This window comes from Cherax quadricarinatus, chromosome 8, assembly GCF_038502225.1.
Source record: "Cherax quadricarinatus isolate ZL_2023a chromosome 8, ASM3850222v1, whole genome shotgun sequence".
Taxonomy (NCBI): Eukaryota; Metazoa; Arthropoda; class Malacostraca; order Decapoda; family Parastacidae; genus Cherax; species Cherax quadricarinatus.
In genome coordinates, this window is record NC_091299.1 from 19,409,356 (window position 1) to 19,435,430 (window position 26,075).

General features: G+C 44.8%; 1 protein-coding gene across 1 annotated transcript in view; it reads left to right on the plus strand.

Annotated features, from left to right (window-relative positions):
* Positions 1-1,068: 1,068 nt before the first annotated feature.
* Positions 1,069-26,075, plus strand: part of LOC128685457 (univin) — a 318,323-nt gene continuing 293,316 nt past the window's right edge. Inside the window, exon 1 of the mRNA XM_053771990.2 lies at positions 1,069-2,311. Coding sequence (XP_053627965.1) covers positions 1,919-2,311 — 393 coding nt within the window. The 5' untranslated portion in view covers positions 1,069-1,918. The remainder of the gene's footprint in view (positions 2,312-26,075) is intronic.

Below are 26,075 nucleotides of genomic sequence, written 5' to 3' on the forward strand. Positions count from 1 at the left end.
TCCCTCACTCTACCTTCACAATCCTTCACTCTACCTCCACAATCCCTCACTCTACCTCCACAATCCTTCACTCTACCTCCACAATCCCTCACTCTACCTTCACAATCCCTCACTCTACCTCCACAATCCCTCACTCTACCTCCACAATCCCTCACTTTACCTCCACAATCCCTCACTCTACCTCCACAATCCCTCACACTACCTCCACAATCCCTCACTTTACCTCCACAATCCCTCACTCTACCTCCACAATCCCTCACACTACCTCCACAATCCCTCACTCTACCTCCACAATCCCTCACTCTACCTCCACAATCCCTCACACTACCTTCACAATCCCTCACTCTACCTCCACAATCCCTCACTCTACCTCCACAATCCCTCACACTACCTCCACAATCCCTCACTCTACCTCCACAATCCCTCACACTACCTCCACAATCCCTCACTCTACCTCCACAATCCCTCACTCTACCTCCACAATCCCTCACTCTACCTCCACAATCCCTCACACTACCTCCACAATCCCTCACTCTACCTCCACAATCCCTCACTCTACCTCCACAATCCCTCACACTACCTCCACAATCCCTCACACTACCTCCACAATCCCTCACTCTACCTCCACAATCCCTCACTCTACCTCCACAATCCCTCACACTACCTCCACAATCCCTCACTCTACCTCCACAATCCCTCACTCTACCTCCACAATCCCTCACACTACCTCCACAATCCCTCACTCTACCTCCACAATCCCTCACTCTACCTCCACAATCCCTCACACTACCTCCACAATCCCTCACTCTACCTCCACAATCCCTCACACTACCTCCACAATCCCTCACTCTACCTCCACAATCCCTCACACTACCTCCACAATCCCTCACTCTACCTCCACAATCCCTCACTCTACCTCCACAATCCCTCACTCTACCTCCACAATCCCTCACTCTACCTCCGCAATCCTTTAATTTCCTTCATTTCTGCTTCACAAATTATTTCATTACGGTGACCAGAGTTGATTTCGACAAGATTGTTTATATTTGATGGAAGGGGGATGGAGGGAGGGGAAGAAGGGTAAGAGGGGGTATGGAAGAGGGGAATGAGGGGAGGTTTGGCGATGGTCCAGGAGAAGCGGGAGACAGAGTCCAGGACGCCTGGTTCAGAGAGAGAGAGATAGAGAGAGAGGGGGGGGGGGGCGTTCACCGGAAATCAAGAACTGGTGTTTGCAGGTGGGATTAGTGTACCCTGTGGGGGACCACAGGGTAAGGTGGGGGAAATTTCCCCTTCCCCATCCTGGTGTGGCCCTCTTGTGGCCTTCTCGGCAGCCACGGAGGTTCATGCTAATGACGTCCTTTGCCCCCCAGCTTCCTCAGGTCACGGCGTCTGCGCCAAGCGCACGTCAGACGCCGGCAGCAGCAGCAGTGACAGCCGCAAACCTGCAGCTGCTTGATGGTCAGTTGAAACACGTGCCAGCACCATCCCCCGTGCACGCCCGCACGCCTGTTACGCCTGCACGCCCGCTCCGCATCACTCCCCTGACCTGCCAGGCAAACACACCAGGTCACCTTCTGGGAAAGATATTAACGAGTAACTGGAAGAGATAGAGGTACAAGAATCTGCGAGAGAGAGAGAGAGGGAGGTGAGTTGGCGTGCGCCGCTGCGGCCAATCAGCGGCTGTCGCAGCGGGGAGGCGGAGCCACCAAACAACTCACCGGCATATATAAAGTAGGAGGGTAGAGACTAGCGCATTTGTTGCATGTGCGGCATGAAGGTGTACGCTGTGTCATGGCGGCTTAGTGGGAGAGATAACACGTGACGGTGAACTACCTCATTCCTCCCCCACCACCACCACCCCCTACCACTACTACCACCACCACCCCCCTCTCTCTCTCTCTCTCTCTCTCTCCCAAACATGAAAGTGCTTAGTGTTACGTTGGTCGGAGCGCTGCTGCTACTGCTCCTGGGCCTCCTGCAGCAGGCCTGGGCGAGGGCCACCTCAGCGGTCAACCCTCAACAGGTCGCTGATGACGCCCACCGCTACGGACGGAACTCTGACGGCGCTGGGAGGTACTCCCTCCTGGCAGGCCCTGCGAGACAAGCCCTCAGCCCTCTGCATCCTCTCCGTGGTGACGACACCACCGCCGAGGATAGTCAGGAGGAGGAAGACGAAGAGGAGGACGAGGACGAAGAGGAGGAGGAGGATGAAGAGGACCGGGATTTCGAATGGTCTGCCGAAGATCTGGACATGATCAAGCAGAAAATCCTGGATGGCCTTGGTCTGACAACTATCCCATTGAGGTCCAAGGTAGGAACTACCACCAAGTCACCTGTTGTTTATCATCACCCGTCAGCTGTGTCTCATGGCTAGAGAGACGTATCTCGTAGCTAGAGAGCCGTGTCTCGTGGCCAGAAAGACGTATATCGTGGCTACGAAACGTGTCTCGTGGCTAGAGAGACGTATCTCGTGGCTACAGAGAAGTGTCTCGTGGTTACAGAGACGTGTCTCGTTGCTAGAGAGACATGACTCATATCCAGAGAGACATGTCTCGTGGCTAGAGAGATGTGTCTCGGGGCAAGAAAGACGTGCCCCCTAGCTAGAAAGACGTGTCTCGTAGCTAAAGAGACGTCTCTTGTGGCTGCAGAGATGTGTCGTGTCTCGCGGCCAGAGAGACGTGGCTAGAGATACTTGTCTCGTGGCTAGAGACAAGTGTCTCAGAGCCAGAGAGACCAGGTGTGTCTCGTGCCAAGATAGATGTGTCTCGTGGCTAGAGAAACAAATGTCTCGTGTCTATAGACAAGTGTGTTTCAGGGCCAGAGACCAAATGTGTCTCATGGCTAGAGAGACAAGTGTGTCTCATGGCTAGAGAAAGAATAGTATGTCTCGTGGTTAGAGAAACAAGTGTGTCTCGTGGCCAGAGACAAGCGTGTCTCGTGAGTAAAGAGATACAAGTGTGTCCCGTGACTAGAGAGATACAAATGTCTCGTGACAAGAGAGATACAAGAGTCTCTAATTACTAGGGAGAGACAAGTGTGTCTGGTGTGTAGTGTCAACCACGTGCAGTGACACAGACCCAGCACGCTGTGGGTCCTGGCCAGGACACGGGGTAGGGACGGGGAAGTGAGATGGGTGTGTTATTGAACAAGGCCGTGTGTGTGTGTGTGTGTGTGTGTGTGTACTCATCTATTTGTGGTCGCAGGGGTCGATTCATAGCTCCTGGCCCCACCTCTTCACTGTTTGCTACTAAGTCCTCTCTCTCCCTGCTCCATGAGCTTTATCAAACCTGTGTGTGTGTGTGAAGGCTCGAGCGTAACCTGCCTGACGGATGACCGGCGTCAGCTGGGTTGTGAGGGGTGGGGGGGTGAACAATGTTTCAACGTCAGTCTTGCAACTTTCACCTCTATTGCCCCCTCACTTTAACCTCTTCCACCAACTACATTTCCAAAACTTTTCGCTAGATTTTTTCAGCGTGTGTGTGAGAGAGAAAGACAGAGAGTAAGGAGAGAGAGAGAGAGAGAGAGAGAGAGAGAGAGAGGAGAGAGAGAGAGAGAGAGAGAGAGAGAGAGAGAGAGAGAGAGAGAGAGAGAGAGAGAGAGAGAGAGAGAGAGTGAGAGAGAGAGAAAGAGAGAGTACCTATTACGTCTGAGTGTACCTGGTGTGTGTGTGTGTGTGTGTACTCACCTAGTTGAGGTTGCAGGGGTCGAGTCCTAGCTCCTGGCCCTGTGTGTGTGTATGTGTGTGTATGTGTGCGTGTGTGTGTGTGTGTGTGTGTGTGTGTGTGTGTGTGTATGTGTGTGTATGTGTGTGTGTATGTGTGTGTGTGTATACCTAGCGTGAGTGTGAGTGTATCTAACGCGTGAGTGCGAATGGCATTTACGAAAAGCGTTAAACCCGCGTGGGTCGGCACCAGGGGCGGTGTTCCCTGGATCCTCGGCGCACTCAGCGCACGACACGACCTACTCACGGCCACACACTTCCGGAGCGATGAATCAGGCCGCTAGCGACACCATACTCCAGCGATATTGATGTATATACGCGCCGGCGGAATACTGCCGCGTCAGCTAGGGTAGTGTATCATGCGATGAGTGCCAGGAACACTGTCAGGTGTCACTATGAGGGGAAGAGTGTCACTGTGTCAGATGGAACTCTGAGGGGAAGAGTGCCACTGTGTTAGGGGGCACTCTGAGGGGAAGTGCCACTGTGCCAGGTGACACTCTGAGGGGAAGTGTGGCACTCTGAGGGGAAGAGTACTACTGTGGCAGGTGACACTCTGAGAGGAAGAGTGTCACTGTGTCAGGTGGCACTCTGAGGGGAAGAGTGCCACTGTGGCAGGTGGCATTCTGAGGGGAAGAGTGCCACTTGACACTGTTCTCCACTTTTGTCCTGATTAACAGGATGTGTGCCATCACTTATTTCCAATTACCTATTTGCGTTTCCTATATTCGCATTTCCCTATTTGTATTTACCTATTTACTATTTTACTATTACTTATTTGCTGTTACCTATTTGCTTTGCCTACTTGCTATTACCTATCTACTATTACCTATTTGCTATTACCTATTTATTACCTATTTGCTATTACCTATCTATTACCTATTTGCTATTACCTATCTACTATTACCTTTCTACTATTACCTATTTGCTATTACCTATCTACTAACACCTATTTGCTATTACCTATCTATTACCTATTTGCTATTACCTATCTATTACCTATTTTCTATTACCTATCTATTACCTATTTGCTATTACCTATCTATTACCTATTTGCTATTACCTATCTACTATTACCTATTTGCTATACCCATTTGCTAATACCTATCTGCTATTACCTATTTGTGATTACTTATTTGCTATTACCTATCTGCTCTTACCTATTTGCTATTACCTATTTCTTATTACCCATTTCTCATTACCTACTTCGCTAATTAAGTCAGAGTAGGAGAGCTATGTCGTGGTGTCCCACGGTAATGTTCAGTTGAACCTATCGACTGGGTGAAATGTGTGGTCAGTTCTTGAACAAGATTTAGTGTGTGTGTGTGTGTGTGTGTGTGTGTGTGTGTGTGTGTGTGTGTGTGTGTGTGTGTGTGACCTTGAGTGTATTGGGGACATTCACGTATGTTAATGTAAACAGTCTTAAGACACAACGCTTTGGTGTTATTTGTGGTATTACGCCTCTCTACCCTCACCACCACTTTCAACACCCGAGTGAGGGGGGTAAGGTCGACGGGAGGTGGCAGGGTGGTGGGGGGTGTTAATGTTGTGGGTTGGGGGAGGTGGTGAGGGTTGTTGTGGAAGTTTTGATCTACCTACCTGGAGTATGTTTGCGGTGGGGGGGGTTCGGGGGTCAACGCCCCCTCGGCCCGTTCTATGACGAGTCCTCCCGGCGGATCAGGGCCTGATCTACCAGGATGTAATTGCTGCCGCCACGCAATCCAGTGTATGAACCACAGTCCAGCTGATCAGGTACTAATTTTAGGTATCTGTCCAGTTCCTTCTTGAAAGCTGCCAGGGGTCTATTGGTAATCCCCCCTTATGTATGCTGGGAGGCTGTTGAACAGTTTTAACCGTGTGTTATCTCTTAGTGTACTCACGGCGCCCCTGTTTTTCATATGGGGTAAGTTGCACCGTCTGCCGAGTCTTTCGCTTTTATAGGGAGTGATTTTTGAGTGTACATTTGGAACTAGTGACTCTAGGATTTTCCAGGTGCAAATTATGATGTATTTTTCTCGCCTGCGTTCCAAGGAATACAGGTCAAGGGCCCTCAAACGTTCCTAGTAATTAGGTGACTGAGTGTACTTATACGAGCAGTGAAAGTTTTCTGTATATTCTCCAGGTCTTCAATTTCGCCTGCCTTGGAAGTGGCTATTAGTATACAGCAGTATTCCAGCCTAGAGAGAACAAATGACTTGAAGATGATCAAAATTGATTTGATATCCCCTATATTGCAGGTTCTCATTATCTGCCCATTCATTTTCCTCGCAGTTGTGATAATGACACTGTTGTGATCCTTGAAAGTGAGATCCTCTGACATTATCACTCCTTCACATTAGTTTCCCGCTCTATTTAATTTGTTTTATACTCAGGACTAGCTTTTATTTCCTCAATTTTCCCATAAGGGAATAACTGAAATTTGTCCTCGTTGAACTTCATATTGTATTCTGTGGTTTATATGTTCTTGGAGATTTACAGTGTCATCAGTGGATGACACTCACGCAAATACTAATATAGCCAGAAAAGACATAGATATCTTTGTCTATGTCGGACATGAGGATAAGGAAAAGTCTGGGGGCGAGTGCTGTACCAAGTGCTGTACCAAGTGCTGTACCAAGTGCTGTACCAAGTGCTGTACCAAGTGCTGCACCAAGTGCTGTACCAAGTGCTGTACCAAGTGCTGTAACAAGTACTGTACCAAGTGCTGTACCAAGTGCTGCACCAAGTGCTGTACCAAGTGCTGCACCAAGTGCTGTACCAAGTGCTGCACCAAGTGCTGTGCCAAGTGCTGTACCAGTGCTGTACCAAGTGCTGTACCAAGTGCTGCACCAAGTGCTGCACCAAGTGCTGTACCAAGTGCTGTACCAAGCACTGTACCAAGTGCTGCACCAAGTGCTGTACCAAGTACTGTACCAAGTGCTGTACCAAGTGCTGCACCAAGTGCAGTACCAAGTGCTGTACCAAGTGCTGTACCAAGTACTGTACCTAGTGTTGCACCAAGTGCTGTACCAAGTGCTGCACCAAGTGCTGTACCAAGTGCTGTACCAAGTGCTGCACCAAAAGCTACACCAAGTGCTGTACCAAGTGCTGTACCAAGTGCTGTACCAAGTACTGTACCAAGTGTTGTATCAAGTGCTGTACCAAGTGCTGTACCAAGTGCTGTACCAAGTGCTGTACCAAGTACTGTACCAAGTGATGCACCAAGTGCTGTAGCAAGTGCTGCACCAAGTGTTGTACCAAGTGCTGTACCAAGTGCTGTACCAAGTGCTGTACCAAGTGCTGCACCAAGTGCTGCACCAAGTGCTGTACCAAGTGCTGCACCAAGTGCTGTACCAAGTGCTGTACCAAGTGCTGTACCAAGTGCTGCACCAAGTGCTGTACCAAGTGATGTACCAAGTGCTGTATCAAGTGCTGCACCAAGTGCTGTACCAAGTGCTGCACCAAGTGCTGTACCAAGTGCTGTACCAAGTGCTGTACCAGTGCTGTACCAAGTGCTGTACCAAGTGCTGCACCAAGTGCTGCACCAAGTGTTGTACCAAGTGCTGTACCAAGTACTGTACCAAGTGCTGCACCAAGTGTTGTACCAAGTGCTGTACCAAGTGCTGTACCAAGTGCTGTACCAAGTGCTGCACCAAGTGCTGCACCAAGTGCTGTACCAAGTGCTGCACCAAGTGCTGTACCAAGTGCTGTACCAAGTGCTGTACCAAGTGCTGCACCAAGTGCTGTACCAAGTGATGTACCAAGTGCTGTATCAAGTGCTGCACCAAGTGCTGTACCAAGTGCTGCACCAAGTGCTGTACCAAGTGCTGTACCAAGTGCTGTACCAGTGCTGTACCAAGTGCTGTACCAAGTGCTGCACCAAGTGCTGCACCAAGTGTTGTACCAAGTGCTGTACCAAGTACTGTACCAAGTGCTGCACCAAGTGCTGTACCAAGTGCTGCACCAAGTGCTGTACCAAGTGATGTACCAAGTACTGTACCTAGTGCTGCACCAAGTGCTGTACCAAGTGCTGCACCAAGTGCTGTACCATGTGCTGTACCAAGTGCTGTACCAAAAGCTGCACCAAGTGCTGTACCAAGTGCTGTACCAAGTGCTGTACCAAGTACTGTACCAAGTGCTGTACCAAGTGCTGTACCAAGTGCTACACCAAGTGCTGTACCAAGTGCTGCACCAAGTGCTGTACCAAGTGCTGTACCAAGTGCTGCACCAAGTGCTGTACCAAGTGATGTACCAAGTGCTGCACCAAGTGCTGCACCTAGTGCTGCACCATGTGCTGTACCAAGTGCTGTACCAAGTACTGCACCAAGTGCTGTACCAAGTGCTGTACCAAGTGCTGCACCAAGTGCTGTACCAAGTGCTGTACCAAGTGCTGCACCAAGTGCTGCACCAAGTGCTGTACCAAGTGCTGCACCAAGTGCTGTACCAAGTGCTGCACCAAGTGCTGTACCAAGTGCTGCACCAAGTGCTGTACCAAGTGCTGTACCAAGTGCTGCACCAAGTGCTGTACCAAGTGATGTACCAAGTGCTGCACCAAGTGCTGCACCTAGTGCTGCACCATGTGCTGTACCAAGTGCTGTACCAAGTGCTGCACCAAGTGCTGTACCAAGTGCTGTACCAAGTGCTGCACCAAGTGCTGCACCAAGTGCTGCACCAAGTGCTGTACCAAGTGCTGTACCAAGTGCTGTACCAAGTGCTGCACCAAGTGCTGTACCAAGTGCTGTACCAAGTGCTGTACCAAGTGCTGCACCAAGTGCTGCACCAAGTGCTGTACCAAGTGCTGCACCAAGTGCTGTACCAAGTGCTGTAACAAGTGCTGTACCAAGTGTTGCACCAAGTGCTGCACCAAGTGCTGTACCAAGTGTTGTACCAAGTGCTGTACCAAGTGCTGCACCAAGTTCTGTACCAAGTGCTGTACCAAGTGCTGCACCAAGTGCTGTACCAAGTGCTGCACCAAGTGCTGTACCAAGTGCTGCACCAAGTGCTGTACCAAGTGCTGTACCAAGTGCTGTACCAAGTGCTGCACCAAGTGCTGTACCAAGTGTTGCACCAAGTGCTGTACCAAGTGTTGCACCAAGTGCTGCACCAAGTGCTGTACCAAGTGTTGTACCAAGTGCTGTACCAAGTGCTGTACCAAGTGCTGCACCAAGTGCTGTAGCAAGTGCTGCACCAAGTGCTGCACCAAGTGCTGCACCAAGTGCTGCACCAAGTGCTGTACCAAGTGTTGTACCAAGTGCTGTACCAAGTGCTGTACCAAGTGCTGCACCAAGTGCTGTAGCAAGTGCTGCACCAAGTGCTGCACCAAGTGCTGCACCAAGTGCTGCACCAAGTGCTGTACTAAGTGCTGCACCAAGTGCTGCACCAAGTGCTGCACCAAGTGCTGCACCAAGTGCTGTACCAAGTGCTGCACCAAGTGCTGCACCAAGTGCTGTACCAAGTGCTGCACCAAGTGCTGTACCAAGTGCTGCACCAAGTGCTGTACCAAGTGCTGTACCAAGTGCTGCACCAAGTGCTGTACCAAGTGTTGCACTAAGTGCTGTACCAAGTGTTGCACCAAGTGCTGCACCAAGTGCTGCACCAAGTGCTGCACCAAGTGCTGTACCAAGTGCTGCACCAAGTGCTGCACCAAGTGCTGTACCAAGTGCTGCACCAAGTGCTGCACCAACTGCTGCACCAAGTGCTGTACCAAGTGCTGCACCAAGTGCTGTACCAAGTGCTGCACCAAGTGCTGCACCAACTGCTGCACCAAGTGCTGCACCAAGTGCTGCACCAAGTGCTGTACCAAATGCTTTACACTTTTCGAATGTTAAAAAATGCTGCATTTATTATCCTCTGGATAATAAATGCAGCATTTGTAACATTTTAGTATCCTAATATCCAGAGGATACTAGGATACTAGAATGTTACAAAATGCTGCAACCTAGTATCCTCTGGATACTAGGATACTAGAAGGTCAACTTATTGATCTCCTCCTAGAATCTAGCCTGTTTCTGGTTTTGTAATACGTTGTTAGTTACAGTTCTAGTCTAGTTATTCTGTATTAGATGGAGCTTCTCAGTTGGATGAATACAAACCAACTAAGTTAAAACTGAGACCTTTAATAAAAGGAGTCTAGATGGAAAAGAATTTACAGTAAACTTTAAATTTAATAATTATAGAAACTGGCTAATACGCAACTCTTATTATGTTGTAAATTTTTTATACTTATTAGGCTTAGGCAGTATCGTAACTAAAGTTTAGTTACGATACTGCACAAAAATTACACTCACTACATTCAAAATTATGAGGAATAATATAAGTGTGTCTTTGTGTGCTCGATTAGACTCGACTTAGAATGTGACTGACATAACAAGTCCCTAGATAAGCTAAATTCTGACTCATGAAGATAATATAACAGTTTGCTTGAACAGCAGGATGACCATTTCGACAAGGAACAATAATGCAGGAAACAGCCGTGAACAGCACAGTGTCAGGCAAGGAAGGAAACCGAAAAACGACCCTGCCTGGGGACCATCAGTAATTCTTTCACGTAAGGCAAAAAAAAATCCCTTATATAATGAAACTGAATGTTATAGGACTACAATTAGAAGCCTGAGTTCATCTATAACCCACTATGATAATATGAACGTAGATAAGTACGTTTAGGGAGCAACTTGCAATGTTAACAGACTGACCGATGTTGTAGTGGCCAGACTTAAGCTTCGTTACAAGTACTTCTGGCAGTTTGGCGGACAGATGACGATCAAACCAAATGCAAAGTATGTGACCAGTCCGCTTAACTGTCCACTTATTGAGTAATATAGAGAGACTGTATATAACCCATGTGACATGTCACGATATCTTATTAATGAAAATATGATACCAGATATATATAGCAAATTTCCTAAATCTACTTGTATTATATAAGTGAAGTGTAGATATAAATCCATATGTATTCCTGTTAACCCTTTTGGGGCCTGGTTCCTAGGCCTTTTGTGTATCCAAATGCTCTTGCACTACTGTCCACAGAATGGATATGGGATGCAAAATGAACTAGCCACTTCAGTGGCAAAATCCAAATTCTGATCTACTGACACTGAGTTCAGCAACTTCCAAACCCCGACAGTGCTTATAAGATGCTAAAACAATGCAGGTTATGAGTTAGACTTGGGACCTGAAGCATAGAGTGTCTCACAACACCTCGGAAAACGTCAAAAATCACTAATTCTAAATAATACTCTGTAAACAGAGTTACGAGATGTATGTTCCGGCTCATCAAAGGAGACATATACTACCAAAACAGTCTAAATAACACGAGCTTAGGAGAACAGCATTCTCCTAGACAGAGCAGAGAGATATTGCTTCTACGAGATGAGAGAGAGAGAGAGAGATAGGTCCACCAGATGCAATGATGGGTGACTTAGCCGGCTTACCATGAATACCAGCAATCAAACAAGCGAGCAGGTAGTTTGCTGCGTAGACAGCCAGTCAAAACTCCTTTTAACTTGCACAGAGTGTAGTGTAGCTATTAACGAAAAAATCAGCAATATAATATTAGATGAAAAGTCTTTTTCTGAGGACGCTACATCGAAGGCTTTCACAAAGTCTGTCTATACATCTGTCTGTCCTCCAGTGCATCCAAGACCATAGTGGTCCAGTAGATGGGAGAGGCAGGAGAGACCTGCTCTAAACCCATGTTGCCCTGGGTTGTGCAACTGTTTTCTTTTTTTTTTTTTTTTTTATTCGCCGGTATTCTCCCGGCCCGGGTCTTTTCCAAGTAGTGGTGACCCGGCCTTGGCTCCCTATCTGGGGAGTGTCTCGAGACTTAAGTCTCCCATGGGAGGAGGTACAAGTACCCCCTCATCTTTGGGACCAACTGTCCCCAGGCCTGGCCACATTCCCCGCCCTCACGGGGCTCGTAGGGAGAAGCTAGGCCTCTGGTCTGCCATCTGCCCCGCCCCAAAGGGGCTCGTGGGGATGGCAGTCTTGTGAGCTGCAGGTGGTAGCAAGCTCAGGCCTTTGCAACTGTTCGGTAACCAAGCAGTTGGCGATCTTGTCTCTCAAAATCCTTTAAAAGATTTTTGTGATGTGGGACGTCTGCCACCTTTATGGAGTGTAACTATATTTGTTGTTTTTAGTGACTGTGAGATGACCCCCAGTGTCCAGGTTCCTTCTCCATAGAATAAATATTTAGGCACGCGCAAGTGGTTTCTTGCAGTTCTTGATGAATAGGGAGTTGCAGGAATCTGGACCTGCATCGTGTTACTGTTGTAGTTGTGGTTGTGGCTGCACTGATGAGGTTATATTTCTGGTGGTAGTAGTGGGGTGGTGGTGGTGGTGGTAGTAGTAGTAGTAGTAGTAGTAGTAGTAGTAGAAATAATGGTTGTGGTGATAGAGAATAAAGTGTGGTGGTGGAAGTTGTGCTGGTGATGTGGAGATAATGCTTGTGGGGGAAGGTGTTAGTAGTGCTAGTAGTGGTGCTAGTCTCTGTGGTGCTAGCAGTGTTGATGCTAGTAGCAGTGGTGCTAGTAGTGGTGTTGGTAGTGGTGGTGCTAGTAGTGGTAATTGTGTTGCTAGTAGTGGCAAAGGTGATGCTAGTAGTAGTGGTGCTTGTAGTGGTAGTGGTGCTAATAGTGGTGTTGCTGGTGGTGGTGGTAGTGGTGGTGCTAGTAGTAGTGGTGCTAGTAGTGGTGTTGCTGGTGGTGCTAGTAGTGATAATAGTGGTGCTAGTAGTGTGGTGGTAGTAGTAGGGGTAATAGTGGTGGTAGTAGTGAAAATAATGGTGCTAGTAGTGTGGTGGTAGTAGTAGGGGTAATAGTGGTGGTAGTAGTAGTGGTAGTACTAATGGTGGTACTAGTAGTGGTGTTAGTAGTGATTGTACTAGTAGCAGTGGTGGTGGTAGTAGTGGTGTTAGTAGTGGTGGTGGTAGTTGTAGTGATGGTGGTAGTAATTGTACTAGTAGTGGTGGTGCTAGTAGTAGTGGTAGTAGTGGTGATGCTAATAGTGGTTGTGCTAGTAGTGGTGGTGCTAGTAGTAGTGGTAGTAGTGGTGATGCTAATAGTGGTTGTGCTAGTAGTGGTGGTGCTAGTAGTGGTGTTAGTAGTGGTGGTGCTAGTAGTAGTGGTGGTAGTAGTAGTGGTGGTAGTAGTACTGGTGGTGGTGGTAGTGGTGCTAGTAGTGGTGGTGGTGCTAGTAGTGATGTTAGTAGTAATGATAGTAGTAGTGGTGCTAGTGGTGGTGGTAGTAGTGGTGATGCTAGTAATTGTTGTACTAGTAGTGGTGGTGCTAGTAGTAGTGGTGGTAGTAGTAATGGTGGTGGTAGTAGTAGTGGTGCTAGTAGTGGTGATGCTAGTTTTGGTGGTAGTAGTAGTGGTGGGGGTGGTAGTAGTAGTGGTGCTAGTAGTGGTGATGCTAGTTTTGGTGGTAGTAGTAGTGGTGGGGGTGGTAGTAATGGCGGTGCTAGTAGTGGCGGTGCTAGTAGTGGTGGTGCTAGTAGTGGTGGTGCTAGTAGTGGCGGTACTAGTAGTGGTGGTGCTAGTAGTGGTGGTGCTAGTAAAAGTGGTTGGGGGAACAACGTGGCGCACTACAACTCAGCACACGATGCAGGGTACTAGGTGTACCAAGACGTGTTAGCTGGGGTCAAGGCTCAGCTCCTGGCCCAACCAACCTCTTACACTCACCGCCATTACTCTGTCCTGCCCTGCTCGGTCCCTCTTTAATAACTTATTTACCACCCTGAGGCTGAAAAAGTGATTCCTAACATCCCTGTGGCTCATCTGTGTCTCCAGCACTCCTCTCTTGCCCTTCAAGAGGAGTCACTGGATAATGGTAAAGTGATCTTGATTTCTTGATTTTTAAAATCATCTCTGATGATTTCCCAGTACTATATATATATATATATATATATATATATATATATATATATATATATATATATATATATATATATATATATATATATATATATATATATATATATATATATATATACATACATACATATATATATATATATATATATATATATATATATATATATATATATATATATATATATATATTATATATCTCTGTGTGTATCTATATATATATATATATATATATATAAATAAATATATATATATATATATATATATATATATATATATATATATATATAATATATATATACACACGTGAGAGAGAGAGAGATCGTGTAGTATTTATCATTAAAACTATGGACGGTGATTTTCTTCCACCTCGTCGGCTAAGTGGTTTTATTTACTCTAAATCCTTCCATTTCGTGATGCTGAAGAAGTGTTTCCTAACAGCTCTGTTAATCTTGTGTGTGTGTGTGTGTGTGTGTGTGTGTGTGTGTGTGTGTGTGTGTGTGAATCTGACTGCCACTTTCACTCCCTTATTCTAGCTAAGTGTCTGAGAACGCGAAAAATTGATATGTTTTCAAGTGTTCAAATTTTAATTAGATTTCACATCCTGTGATGTGGGGCTGAATTATTTACACGATGGAGTAGCCAGCCAGCTGCAGGTCTCGGTAACAACACCGTCAGCCACAGTTCTCGCATTTCTCCTGTTCAGCCGGCCTGTGGTTCTTATGACGGACTATGTGCTGCCACCAGTAACAGCTTGGTTAATCAGGCCCTAACCCACCAGTAGGCCTGGTCAGGGACCGGACCTAAGGGATGCATCGACCTCTCGGAGCACTCTTCTGGTAGACTCCAGGTACCATTCCGATCTCGGCCTTTCAAACACGCTGTTCCTCTCTACCCTATCACGACCTCTGAGTATCTCGCTTGTTTATATCTTCCCTAGTTCTCCTTCCCTCGTTCCAGGTTCACATCTTTCAGCCTCTGCTCGTAAGACAACCTTCTCAGCTCTGCCACGAGTTTTGTTGCAAGTCTAGTTTATTTTGATTTTCTTTCTTTTACATGACTGATTAAGGGTTGGCGCCTATCAGACGCTGAAAATTATATATTTGATGTATGTTACAGGTGCCGTCCTGAGAGAGTTTTCATAGAGGTTCCTGAAGGCCATTTTCAGGTTTGCTTGATATTGTATGTGTCACTGGTGCTGTTCTTTTGTGGTGCTTCGCTAGAGATAGCCTCGTCACTGTGCTCACCCCAAATCTCTTCCTCATTACTCCAGATTTACAACCTCTCTGAAGTCTATTTTTGTCGCTGGTTTTCCTTCACCTTTCCTTATTTTGATGACTTTACACTTGTGATAACTTTGCACTTGCTGTGACGGGGAATTCCAGCAAGCATTATGCATTATATTAAGGTCCATTTATTCTTTTCGTGTACTCATTAGATCTGCTTCAGCTGCATAGCAAAATATATGACTAAGTCTCTTCTAGCATACGATTTAAGCATGCGAGAAACTACGCCACTGATTTCAGCACTAACCCTTGTAGAAGCCCGTGCTCACCTCTGCCTCTCCCGATACCTCTCGACCATTCTTCGCTCCTTTTCCTTTGGTACTCTGTGATCCACTGGGGCACCCTTCCTATTATCCGTGATCGACGAACTAGACTGTAAATCAATCTCTGGTAGGTGCAGTGTCGAATGCTTGCCTGTTTTACCATTTCAGGCCAACCACTCCATCCTGCCTGTCTGTAAGACAGGATTTTTCCTCTTTGAACCTGTTTTAGTGTTCTTTTGTGAAACCTGTGTTCTCCACGTACTCCTACGTTAATTTCATGTTCACCTTCCTTGCCCTGGACAGTAAGCACGTGAAAAATACGTCTGTAACAGTAGTTCTCAGTTTCTTATGAGTGCTCTGGTCGAATTAAATTTGCTGTGTTCCATCTCTCTGGTAGTTACCCCATGCTGTTACTGACCAACATTGCTTCTGCTCCTTTTTAAATGCATTCAGTTTATTCAGTAGGTTCTATACTTCTATCTCTGACGTAAAAATGTCTTCCAGTCTCCGCTGGTCTGCGCTTCGTCATCCCGCCAGTGTCATCCTGGATCCACACAGGTTATATATATAGCAATCACCTTTTCTCTTCCTTGCATAAGAGCTTCCTATAAAATAACAATAATAATAACAATAACTCAATTGTTTATCAGCTTTCCAGACATTCTCGGTAAGCTTTACCTCTTCCTACCTAGTGGTACACTCTTTGGTAGTGACAGGTAGACACCATGACAACTGCCGTCTACTGCCGTCTACTGCCGTCTACTGCCGCCTGCTGTTGAGTATTTTCCTAAAACTTTTTCCTTTCCTTCCTTGTTGTTCTGTCCTTCCTTCCTTCCTTCCTTCCTTCCTTCCTTCTTCATGCCTTCCTTCTCGCTCCTCCTTTCACCTACCTCGCTTTTTTTTCCCCTTTGTAAACTTCCTCACTTCTAGCTAACTTAAACTCTCATACTCTCTCTCTCTCTCTCTCTCTCTCTCTCTCTCTCTCTCTCTCTCTCTCTCTCTCTCTCTCTCTCTATCTCTCTCTCTCTCTCTCTCTCTCTCTCTCTCTCTCTCTCTCACCCTCTCCCTCTCTCATCCATTCCATTCAGTGTTGCCCACACAGTGTATACAACAGCATTTCACTGCCTTAACTTTGAAAAAAAATATTTGACAAGTCCATAAAATATATATATATATATATATATATATATATATATATATATATATATATATATATATATATATATATATATATATATATATATATATATATATATATATATATATATATATATATATATATATATATATATACATGTATATGCATATTTCGACGTTCCAGAACACTGGGAGACATTTTTAGCTAAAATATGCAGATTATAACACTGTTAATCGAAACTGCTGCCCTAGTTACCATCTATTTCCCAGGCATCGGTTGACCCTCTTGGGTCTAGCGCTTCTCCAAAAAAAAATAATAATAATGGTGATAATAATAATAATAATAATAATAATAATAATAATAATATTATTATTATTATTATTATTATTATTATTATTATTATTATTATTATTATTATTATTATTATTATTCTCACATGTAATTAAGAAGGGAGGATCAAATTTCACTTTGAATTTCCACAAGGCACCTACTAAGTGTTAGGTGAATAGCGGAACCTAGTGCAGTCCAATACTCAAGTGGTACCAGTTAAAGTGTTAGGTAAACATGAGTAAATAACATAGATTAGCACTTAGATACCCATTATGTGAACACCCAGGTACCTACTGAGTTCTAGGTGAACAGGGGCAACTGGGATAAGGAAACCAACACCCAGGTACCTTTGTACTGCTAGGTACAAAGGTACGTGGGTGTTGGATAGTGCCTGCTTGTGATCTCAGTTTAAGCGAGAGTTAATAAATGTGAAATTAGGTTCAAAACTTAGGTTAGGTATGTAGGTTCACGACTGTGAACCTTTGGTGTGTGGGGGTTCACGACTGTGACTCGAAGCTAGTAGAGAACATGACAGCCGCGCGGAGGGTGACAGCTGCCGTAATCATGTGTACATTCTTGCTGTGCTACCAGCAGAGTTGTAGATTAGCTGAACAAATTCCAAGGTACATCAACCAGGCTGTAATGGATATGAGGGGCTTCGGGCCATCAACACCCTGGTTGACCAGGCAAGCACCAGACGAGCCTGGTCCATGGCCGGGCTCCGGGAGTAGTAAGACTCTCAGAACTCGTCAGAAGTAAGATAAATGTGAGCTGTAACTAGGGAGAGTTAACACGTCAGTCGGAAGGATCCATAGAATGTCATGTTGTTGTTGAGTGTGAGTCGCCTAGCATGGGCCAGTAGGCTTGTTAAAGTGTTAATCTTGTGGTCGTTATATTCATCCTTCTCGCTGTTGAAAAGCTGGCGCCACCGTAGGTTCAGAGCGCGCTGCGCTGATTGTTGCGCTGCTGTGTGCTAAAATTCGCTGTAACTCCAGACTTGACTTATAAATGTACAGATAACAGGCAAGTTAAGTGCCCCTGTGTTCAGTGGTAAAGGGTAAACAATCACTGTGATAATAGGTAAATAATCAATATGGTACGGTGTAAACCATTACTGTGGTACAGAGTAAACAATCACTGTGGTACAGGGTAAACACTCACTGTGGTAGAGAGTAAACAATCACTGTGGTACAGGGTAAACACTGTGGTACAAGGTAAAGAATCAGTGTCGTACAGGGTAAACAATCACGGTGGTACAGGGTAAACAATCACTGTGGTACAGGGTAAATAATCACTGTGGCACAGGGTAAACAATCACTGTGGTACAGGGTAAGCACTCACTGTGCTACAGGGTAAACAGTCACTGTGGTACAGGGTAAACAATCACTGTGGCACGGTGTAAATAATCACTGTGGTCCAGGGTAAACACTGTGGTACAGGGTAAACAATCACTGTGGTACAGGGTAAACACTGTGGTACAGGGTAAACACTCACTGTGGTACAAGGTAAACAATCACTGTGGTACAGAGTAAACAATCAATATGGTACAGGGTAAACAATCACAGTGGTACCGGGTAAACAACCACTGTGGTACAGGGTAAACAATCACTGTGGTACAGGGTAAACAATCACTGTGGTAGAAGGTAAACAATCACGGTGGTACAGGGTAAACATTCACTATGGTGCAGGGTAAACAATCACTGTGGTACAGGGTAAACAATCAGTGTGGTACAGCGTAAACAATCACTGTGGTACAAAGTAAACAGTCACTGTGGTACAGGGTAAACAGTCACTGTGGTACAGGATAAACAATCATTGTGGTACAGGGTAAACAATCACTGTGGTACAGGGTAAACAATCACTGTGGTACAGCGTAAACACTCACTGTGGTACAAGGTAAACAATCACTGTGGTACAGGGCAAACAGTCACTGTGGTACAGGGTAAACAATCACTGTGGTACAGGGTAAACAATCACTGTGGTACAGGGTAAACAATCACTGTAGTACCGGGTAAATAATCACTGTGGTACCGGGTAAACAATCACTGTGGTACAGGGTAAGCACTCACTGTGCTACAGGGTAAACAGTCACTGTGGTACAGGGTAAACACTCACTGTGGTACAGGGTAAGCAATCAGTGTGGTACAGGGTAAACAGTCACTGTGGTACAGGGTAAATAATCACTGTGGTACAGGGTAAACAGTCACTGTGGTACAGGGTAAACAATCACTGTGGTACAGGGTAAACAGTCATTGTGATACAGGGTAAACAGTCACTGTGGTACGGTGTAAACAATTACTGTGGTACAGGGTAAACACTCACTGTGGTAGAGAGTAAACAATCACTGTGGTACATTGTAAACAATCAGTGTGGTACATCGTAAACAGCCACTGTGGTACAAAGTAAACAGTCACTGTGGTACAGGGTAAACAGTCACTGTGGTACAGGGTAAACAATCAGTGTGGTACAGGGTAAACAATCAGTGTGGTACAGGGTAAACAATCACTGTGGTACAGAGTAAACAATCACTGTGGTAGAGAGTAAACAATCACTGTGGTACAGGGTAAACACTGTGGTACAAGGTAAAGAATCAGTGTCGTACAGGGTAAACAATCACGGTGGTACAGGGTAAACAATCACTGTGGTACAGGGTAAATAATCACTGTGGCACAGGGTAAACAATCACTGTGGTACAGGGTAAGCACTCACTGTGCTACAGGGTAAACAGTCATTGTGGTACAGGGTAAGCAATCACTGTGGCACGGTGTAAACAATCACTGTGATCCAGGGTAAACACTGTGGTACAGGGTAAACAATCACTGTGGTACAGGGTAAACACTGTGGAACAGGGTAAACAGTCACTGTGGTACAGGGTAAACAATCACTGTGGTACAGAGTAAACAGTCAATATGGTACAGGGTAAACAATCACTGTGGTACCGGGTAAACAACCACTGTGGTACAGGGTAAACAATCACTGTGGTACAGGGTAAACAATCACTGTGGTAGAAGGTAAACAATCACGGTGGTACAGGGTAAACATTCACTATGGTGCAGGGTAAACAATCACTGTGGTACAGGGTAAACAATCAGTGTGGTACAGCGTAAACAATCACTGTGGTACAAAGTAAACAGTCACTGTGGTACAGGGTAAACAGTCACTGTGGTACAGGATAAACAATCATTGTGGTACAGGGTAAACAATCACTGTGGTACAGGGTAAACAATCACTGTGGTACAGCGTAAACACTCACTGTGGTACAAGGTAAACAATCACTGTGGTACAGGGAAAACAGTCACTGTGGTACAGGGTAAACAATCACTGTGGTACAGGGTAAACAATCACTGTGGTACAGGGTAAACAATCACTGTAGTACCGGGTAAATAATCACTGTGGTACCGGGTAAACAATCACTGTGGTACAGGGTAAGCACTCACTGTGCTACAGGGTAAACAGTCACTGTGGTACAGGGTAAACACTCACTGTGGTACAGGGTAAGCAATCAGTGTGGTACAGGGTAAACAGTCACTGTGGTACAGGGTAAATAATCACTGTGGTACAGGGTAAACAGTCACTGTGGTACAGGGTAAACAATCACTGTGGTACAGGGTAAACAGTCATTGTGATACAGGGTAAACAGTCACTGTGGTACGGTGTAAACAATTACTGTGGTACAGGGTAAACACTCACTGTGGTAGAGAGTAAACAATCAGTGTGGTACATCGTAAACAGCCACTGTGGTACAAAGTAAACAGTCACTGTGGTACAGGGTAAACAGTCACTGTGGTACAGGGTAAACAATCAGTGTGGTACAGGGTAAACAATCAGTGTGGTACAGGGTAAACAATCACTGTGGTACAGAGTAAACAATCACTGTGGTACAGCGTAAACACTCACTGTGGTACAGGGTAAACAGTCACTGTGATACCGGGTAAACAATCACTGTGGTACAGGGCAAACAGCCACTGTCGTACAGGGTAAACAATCACTGTGGTACAGGGTAAACAATCACTGTGGTACCGAGTAAACAATCACTGTGGTACCGGGTAAACAATCGCTGTGGTACCGGGTAACAGTCACTGTGGTACAGGATAAACAGTCATTGTGGTACAGGGTAAACAGTCACTGTGGTACAGGGTAAACAATCACTGTGGTACAGGGTAAACAATCACTGTGGTACAGGGTAAACAGTCACTGTGGTACAGGGTAAACAATCACTGTGGTACAGGGTAAACAGTCACTGTGGTACAGGGTAAACAATCACTGTGGTACAGGGTAAACAGTCACTGTGGTACAGGATAAACAGTCATTGTGGTACAGGGTAAACAGTCACTGTGGTACAGGGTAAACAATCACTGTGGTACAGGGTAAACAGTCATTGTGGTACAGGGTAAACAGTCACTGTGGTACAAGGTAAACAGTCACTGTGGTACAGGGTAAACAGTCACTGTGGTACAGGGTAAACAATCACTGTGGTACAGGGTAAACAGTCATTGTGGTACAGGGTAAACAGTCACTGTGGTACAAGGTAAACAGTCACTGTGGTACAGGGTAAACAGTCACTGTGGTACAGGGTAAACAGTCACTGTGGTACAGGATAAACAATCACTGTGGTACAGGGTAAACAGTCACTGTGGTACAGGGTAAACAGTCACTGTGGTACAGGATAAACAATCACTGTGGTACAGGGTAAACAGTCACTGTGGTACAGGATAAACAATCACTTTGGTACAGGGTAAACAGTCACTGTGGTACAGGATAAACAATCACTGTGGTACAGGGTAAACAGTCACTGTGGTACAGGGTAAACAGTCACTGTGGTACAGGATAAACAATCACTGTGGTACAGGGTAAACAGTCACTGTGGTACAGGATAAACAATCACTGTGGTACAGGGTAAACAGTCACTGTGGTACAGGATAAACAATCACTGTGGTACAGGGTAAACAGTCACTGTGGTACAGGGTAAACAGTCACTGTGGTACAGGATAAACAATCACTGTGGTACAGGGTAAACAGTCACTGTGGTACAGGGTAAACAGTCACTGTGGTACAGGATAAACAATCACTGTGGTACAGGGTAAACAGTCACTGTGGTACAGGATAAACAGTCACTGTGGTACAGGATAAACAATCACTGTGGTACAGGGTAAACAGTCACTGTGGTACAGGGTAAACAATCACAGTAGTACGGTTACATGTGGTTCATGTGAGTGCATACATAATAATGACTGTTATGAAAGTCACCAGTAGTGATGACTGGAAATATAAACACAGACTCAGTATAATGTGATCCTTTATTGACAACGTTTCGCCCACACAGAGGACTTTATCAAGTCACAATAAGCGGGTAGTCATGAGTCTATACGGACCGTGTTGTTAGCGAAGCAAACAAACCACGTCACCGCAGACCACAAAGAATGCAACACTGTGTCTGCACTGTAATATTGGTTGGTGGTAAAAGGGTAAACACAGTTGGGACACTTGTAAACAATGTGCCCAAAACTGTTTATATTTTTTGGGTTCACGATAATGTTTCTTCAAGATTTTTTTTTTTTTTTTTTTTTTTTTACATTATCGGTGGCTTCAACAGTTTTTTTATTTTTGTTCACAGTAACGGTACTTCACAACAGTTGTTTGTGTTTATTTGTTTCACAGTAATGGTGTTTCATAACAGTTTATCGTGTTTTTGTTCACAGTAACGGTGGTTTACAACAGTGTGTTTTTTTCACAGTAACGGTTCTTCGTAACAGTTTTTTAATGTTTTTGTTCACAGTAACGGTAATTTACAAGAGATTGTGTTTGTTTTTGTTCACAGTAACGGTGTTTTACAATAGGGGGTGACATAAACCTGGTTCGCATGGGCCAGTAGGTATGCTGCAGTGCTCCTTTCTTATTTTCATATATTTCTTACGCAGTAACTGTACCATAACCCTGTTAAATGTACTGACCTCGACGGTGTGTCACTCCCTGGCACTACACTGATGATTCTGGTTGTGTGAAGGTACAACATGGGTCTGTATTTTCTTCTCGTCAGTGCTAGATCACTTCTACACAACATGTCGGAAGTTACGAGTCTAGCAAACGAAAGTAAAGCTACGCTAAACTCTTTTGAATCTTTGTTAGATGACACTAGCGGAGTCAAAAACCTGTGTGCTGGTTATTCGTGTATCTTATAGTAGTAGTGCGGGTTTTTTTGTGACTTGGACCTGACTGGGTTCGGCCAGTAGCTTAGGCCAGCAGGTAACTTGGACTTGCCTAGCATGAGCCAGTAGGCCTGCTGCAGTTCTTCTTTCTTATGTTCTTCTATAAAACTGGAGACTGTTACATTCAGAAGAATCCTTTATTTAATTTCGTGAGTACAACTTTTCGAGTATTTAGAGTTTAAAGAAACGAGAAATTGACTTAAGAACTGTGATTAAAATTTTGGATACAAATATACAAGGAGTTGGAGTAGGTACCTATACATGACGGCTCGGTACCCCAAGACCCGACTGAAATCTGTTGGAACTGTTGCTGCCGAAGACGAAACTCACACTGTTGACCACCCACACATATATTCCCCGTTCTTATAACACGATGCTCTCCGGGAGTGCACTCAACTGTGTGACAGTAATAATCAGTGAGGTCGGCATCTTTTTCCAAGAATATAACAATGGGTTATATAAAAGATATAAGAAATCCTTAGACTAAACAATTACAGTGATGGGCAGTTCTCAGCCCATAAAGCGGGTAACTGCTATGAAAACAGCAGCCAGGCGTTACTCTCGTAGGTTATAGTGACCGTCTCATCACTAACTGCACTAGAAAAAAATATTAGAGAACAGGTAAGACCACGTAAGACAACCAAAATGAGATTAACTAGGAACTACAGAAAGAAACACTGTTATAAAAGCTGCAACACTGTGGCTACTCTGCAATAACCACTTGTACAGATATCAGTGATGCTTAGATTTTTATTAGTCCCGTCTTCACTACGATCATTGATATTGCGTAAATAACAGGGGGTTGGGCAAACCAGAAATGATCCCTGGATAACTGGCGAGATACTACACAATACTCAATTCAGAGATCAATAACTGAGAAATGTTCAAGGCAAAAAGGTAGGATGTTGCAGCTTTCCATGGATTTTACAGGCTAAGAAACACAAAGCAGAATCGTGAAACATGAGCGAAAGCAAGACACTCTTGCTCCAAAATTGAAGAATACGGGAGGAAATCATAGAAAGCTCTGGCAATATTTAAAAGCCACTGGGTATAGGTATTAACAAGCAGAGGGTTATAACAGCTCGCTGAATATTAATAACAAGGAACGCTACGACGCATCTAAAGTGACAGCCTAATTCAGTTCATACAACACAAATATTATCTCATCATTAGTCAGCAAACTGATAGGAACAGTGACTCAGAAACGACAGTACCCATTGCTCATACCAGCAAATTTTAATAATGTAATCATATTAAGCGATAATCCCGAGAGAGTCATAGAGCGCCGCAGAGAGGAATGGGCGAAATGAGGACTGTGTAAAGGTGATGAGGAAGTGCAGTGTAGGAGTGTGCGAGGGTAGGGGTTTAGAGTGGATAGAGGAGAGTATAAGAGGATAAGCAAAATTACAGTTGGTGCCAAAAGTTAGTTGCTATTAAAAATTCAGAGTTCATACGAGCAGAGTATCCATCACCGCCATCACCACCAACACCACCAACACCGCCATCACCGCCAACACTGCCATTACCACCAACGCCACCAACAGTGCTGAGTGAACTCGTGTAGGTCACAGTCTTATTTTCAAGAAAAATAGCAGATTGGATGTCAGTAACTATTGGCCTGTTACTATTGTACCCAACCTTATGTCCACAGTCCTAGAGGAAACATTTATCATCAAGTAAATTAGACAAGTGCAACTCTTAGGTATCTTTATTGAGGAAACGTTTCGCCACACAGTTGCTTCATCAGTCCATACAAAGGAGAATTGTGAAGAACAGGAGGAGAATAAGGCAATCAGTCCCTCAACCTTGAGTTGATGTGGTCAGTCCATCAGTCTTGAATAGAATACAGCATATTAGCGGAGAAGTAGCTTATGTACCGTAGGCAGGAGAGGTGCAGCAGTCATAGGTGGTGTCACATTTGTCCAATGTGGAAGCAGGTCGTGCCCAAGAGTTAGGCACGTGAAGAATTCCCAAGCATTAAGATCCCAAGAAGTTGCAGTGTCTGACAGGAATGTAGATGAATGGTTCAGAGAACCGACACGTTGATAAATTAGACACATGTGCAACTCTTGGGTATCTTTATTGAGGAAACGTTTCCTCAGTTAAGATACCCAAGAGTTGCACCTGTGTCTAATTTATCAACATGTCGGTTCTCTGAACCATTCATCTACTATCATCAAGTAGTTAAGTATCGTAGAGAAAATAATATCCTCCAAAATTACCAGTCAGGGTTCAGGGAATCTCACCCAAGGGATACCTCCTCTATTAACCTGGTGGATTAAATAAGAACTCAAATGTCAAAATGGAATCTCACAGGAATGATCACTCACACTAACAAAAGACATTGGGCATAGTGAACCACAGCATATTTTGAAAAACCATAGTCTACCGGCATAGACTCTGTAAGCCGGTTCAGATCTTATTTACACAGTAGGAAACACATTGTCACAATCGACAATACAGAATAAGAACCCTTGTTGACACCGCGTGGAGTTCCCCAGGAGAGTACCTGGGACTCCCTCACTCATCTAATATAATTTAAATGATATACCCACTAGTGCAAACTCCTGTTGCATGCAAATGATAGCTCCCTTAGCGTTTGAAAATTGACAGTAGAATATATCTAAATACCTGACATCGGAACTTAAGAGTCTTGCAGTATATTGGTAATAGATAAACTCGCGCTTTACATAAATATGAGAACACAGAAGCCATATTATTTTGCTTAAAAGGTACACTGAAGAGAACAAATAATCTTAGGAGACTGTGTAAGGAGGAATCCATCTGAACAGTTATTTCAGTAAAATGTCAGAAGAATTAATAGTGAAAAATGGAGAGAGAGAAAAAACAAAAGCAAGAGGCAGGTTATAGTTACCGGTGTTTACCTTCTCAGGAGAGAAAGACTCTGTGTGAGGCTCTTGTGTTCTGTCATGAAGTAAGGATATATACACCGAAAATATTCTTCAATCGTAGTAAACAGGTGACATGAACCCTTAATGACACTGTGTAGTTAACAAGGCTTTAAACCCAATTAACCAACCAACCATATAGACTTGTTTTGTTCTTCATGGAATTCTTGTCCAAAACAGACCTTGAAAACAGACTGCAAATAAGAGCCCCCCATCCTTTTCCCGGCCGCCCCGCCAAAAAATTGTGAGATTCATTCTGGCGCAGAGTCCAAGCGAGCAGTGTAAACCAAAATGAATCATAACAATTGAAAAAGCTCAATGAAGAGGATGGAGCAAATCAACTGAAACTGAACCATATATAGAAAATTACTAGGAACCAG